General features: G+C 32.9%; 1 protein-coding gene across 1 annotated transcript; it reads left to right on the forward strand.

Annotated features, from left to right (window-relative positions):
• The first annotated feature begins 691 nt into the window (after positions 1-691).
• Positions 692-1325, forward strand: LOC18028069. The gene is made up of 2 exons (XM_006409831.2): positions 692-975; positions 1068-1325. The coding sequence occupies exons 1-2, from the start codon at positions 722-724 to the stop codon at positions 1108-1110; spliced, it is 297 nt and encodes a 98-aa protein (XP_006409894.1). The 5' UTR covers positions 692-721; the 3' UTR covers positions 1111-1325.
• Positions 1326-1540: the final 215 nt, after the last annotated feature.

Below are 1540 nucleotides of genomic sequence, written 5' to 3' on the forward strand. Positions count from 1 at the left end.
TGTTTTTTTTTGGAAATCATAGTTCCATATCAAATCTTAATAAAGTTTTATCCGGTCTCTTAGTAATTGCGTTTTACCATAAGTTCAATGTTCAATAATTTAGCAAATACATGTAAAAATACAATAAAAGAACTACATTAGTATGAAAAAAAAAACTTGATTTTATATTTTGAAAATTAATATTTAGCTAGTGTTTAAATGTTATATACTTATATCTCCTAAATCGTTTAAAATCCGGCTGGGTTGTATTTTTCTCTTTTTCAAAATAATTAGAGAAATTCATAAAAAGATACAATTATCTTAAGTAATTTTCCTAACCAATACATATATAAGCTTTTCATATCTTAGGAATACAACAATTACTTTTAGTATCTTTAACCATAAGACGATAGAAAAAACAACTTCATTTTGTAAAAATAAATATATAAAAAAACCTAAAAAAACATATTGTTCTTCATTTTCCTCTCGTGTGTCCAAAAGAGATTAGACCTCTTCAAAAGAGATTAGACCAGTTGGTGCGATCTTTGCCTCTTCAAAAGAGATTAGACCAGTTGGTGCGATCTTTGCCTCTTCTTTGTAGATTCAGCACGAATTAGTGAGGTAGTTAGGGCTGTAACAGTTAGTTGATGACCGTTAGGTTTAACACCTAAGTATCAAAAATTTCCCGGGAGACAAAAAAAGAGCAGGGAAAGTGAGAGAGAGAGAAAAGATCAATGGGACAATGAAGGAAGAGGACAGACATTGTTCATCGTCCAAGTCGTCTTCTTCGTCTTCTCTTCCTGTGAGCTACGGAGTTGACTATGAAAGATACGACTTCTCTTCCTCTGTTTCTTCTCTGTCTCAACCCTTTTCTCCTGAAGCAAGCAACAAGAGTTTTGTTCTTGAAAACAATCTTTCGTCTGTTCTCTCATTGGACCATAACAATAGTATTCTCACACTGTCCAGAGATAGACCATGTTCTTGTCTCCATCATGTGTAAAAAGCTTCTCTCTATATATCTCTTACTCCTTTTGGTGATATAATTTAATATCGTTTTTAAGGATTATAATCTCTTTGGTTTCTTGCAGCTTCGAGTGGATTCTGCAGAGATGTTGTGGCTGCCTCTCCTAGCCTTTTTGTTTTCTTCATCTATAAGTGTACCTTTGCCTTAAAGTTATATCGCCATTGTAGGTTAATCTAAGTTTTATTCTTTTTCATATTACAATTTAATTCTTTGATAGTCTAAAAGACTAAAACCACTAATTCTAGTACTAATCTATTTTTTTTTTTTAACTTTTATTCTTCCAAACATATTAGCTAAGAAAGAACAGACGAAGTCTTGAGCGTCGTTCTTGTACTGGTGTTTTTTTATAAAAGATGAGTTTACTTTATTGAATCCGTGTTTGTGATCGAATGTAAACTCTGAAGAGTTCACAAAGAGAAGTAAACACATTTTTAGAGCCAATATAATCGAATTGGGATATTAGGAGATTGGATGGGAGGAGTGGTGGAAGGAATCAGTGGCGGAGGTACATGAAACAAGTTGGGGTCATTCGCCCCT

The sequence above is a fragment of the Eutrema salsugineum genome, unplaced genomic scaffold (assembly GCF_000478725.1).
Source record: "Eutrema salsugineum unplaced genomic scaffold, Eutsalg1_0 scaffold_10, whole genome shotgun sequence".
Classification (NCBI taxonomy): domain Eukaryota; kingdom Viridiplantae; phylum Streptophyta; class Magnoliopsida; order Brassicales; family Brassicaceae; genus Eutrema; species Eutrema salsugineum.

What these genes read in the sequence shown, in the direction of transcription:
- LOC18028069 (XM_006409831.2), top strand. Translation starts at nt 722, where the DNA reads ATGAAGGAAGAGGACAGACATTGTTCATCGTCCAAGTCGTCTTCTTCG. An exon ending in TGTTCTTGTCTCCATCATGT is followed by an intron (nt 976 to 1,067) that starts GTAAAAAGCTTC and finishes GGTTTCTTGCAG; the next exon opens with CTTCGAGTGGATTCTGCAGA.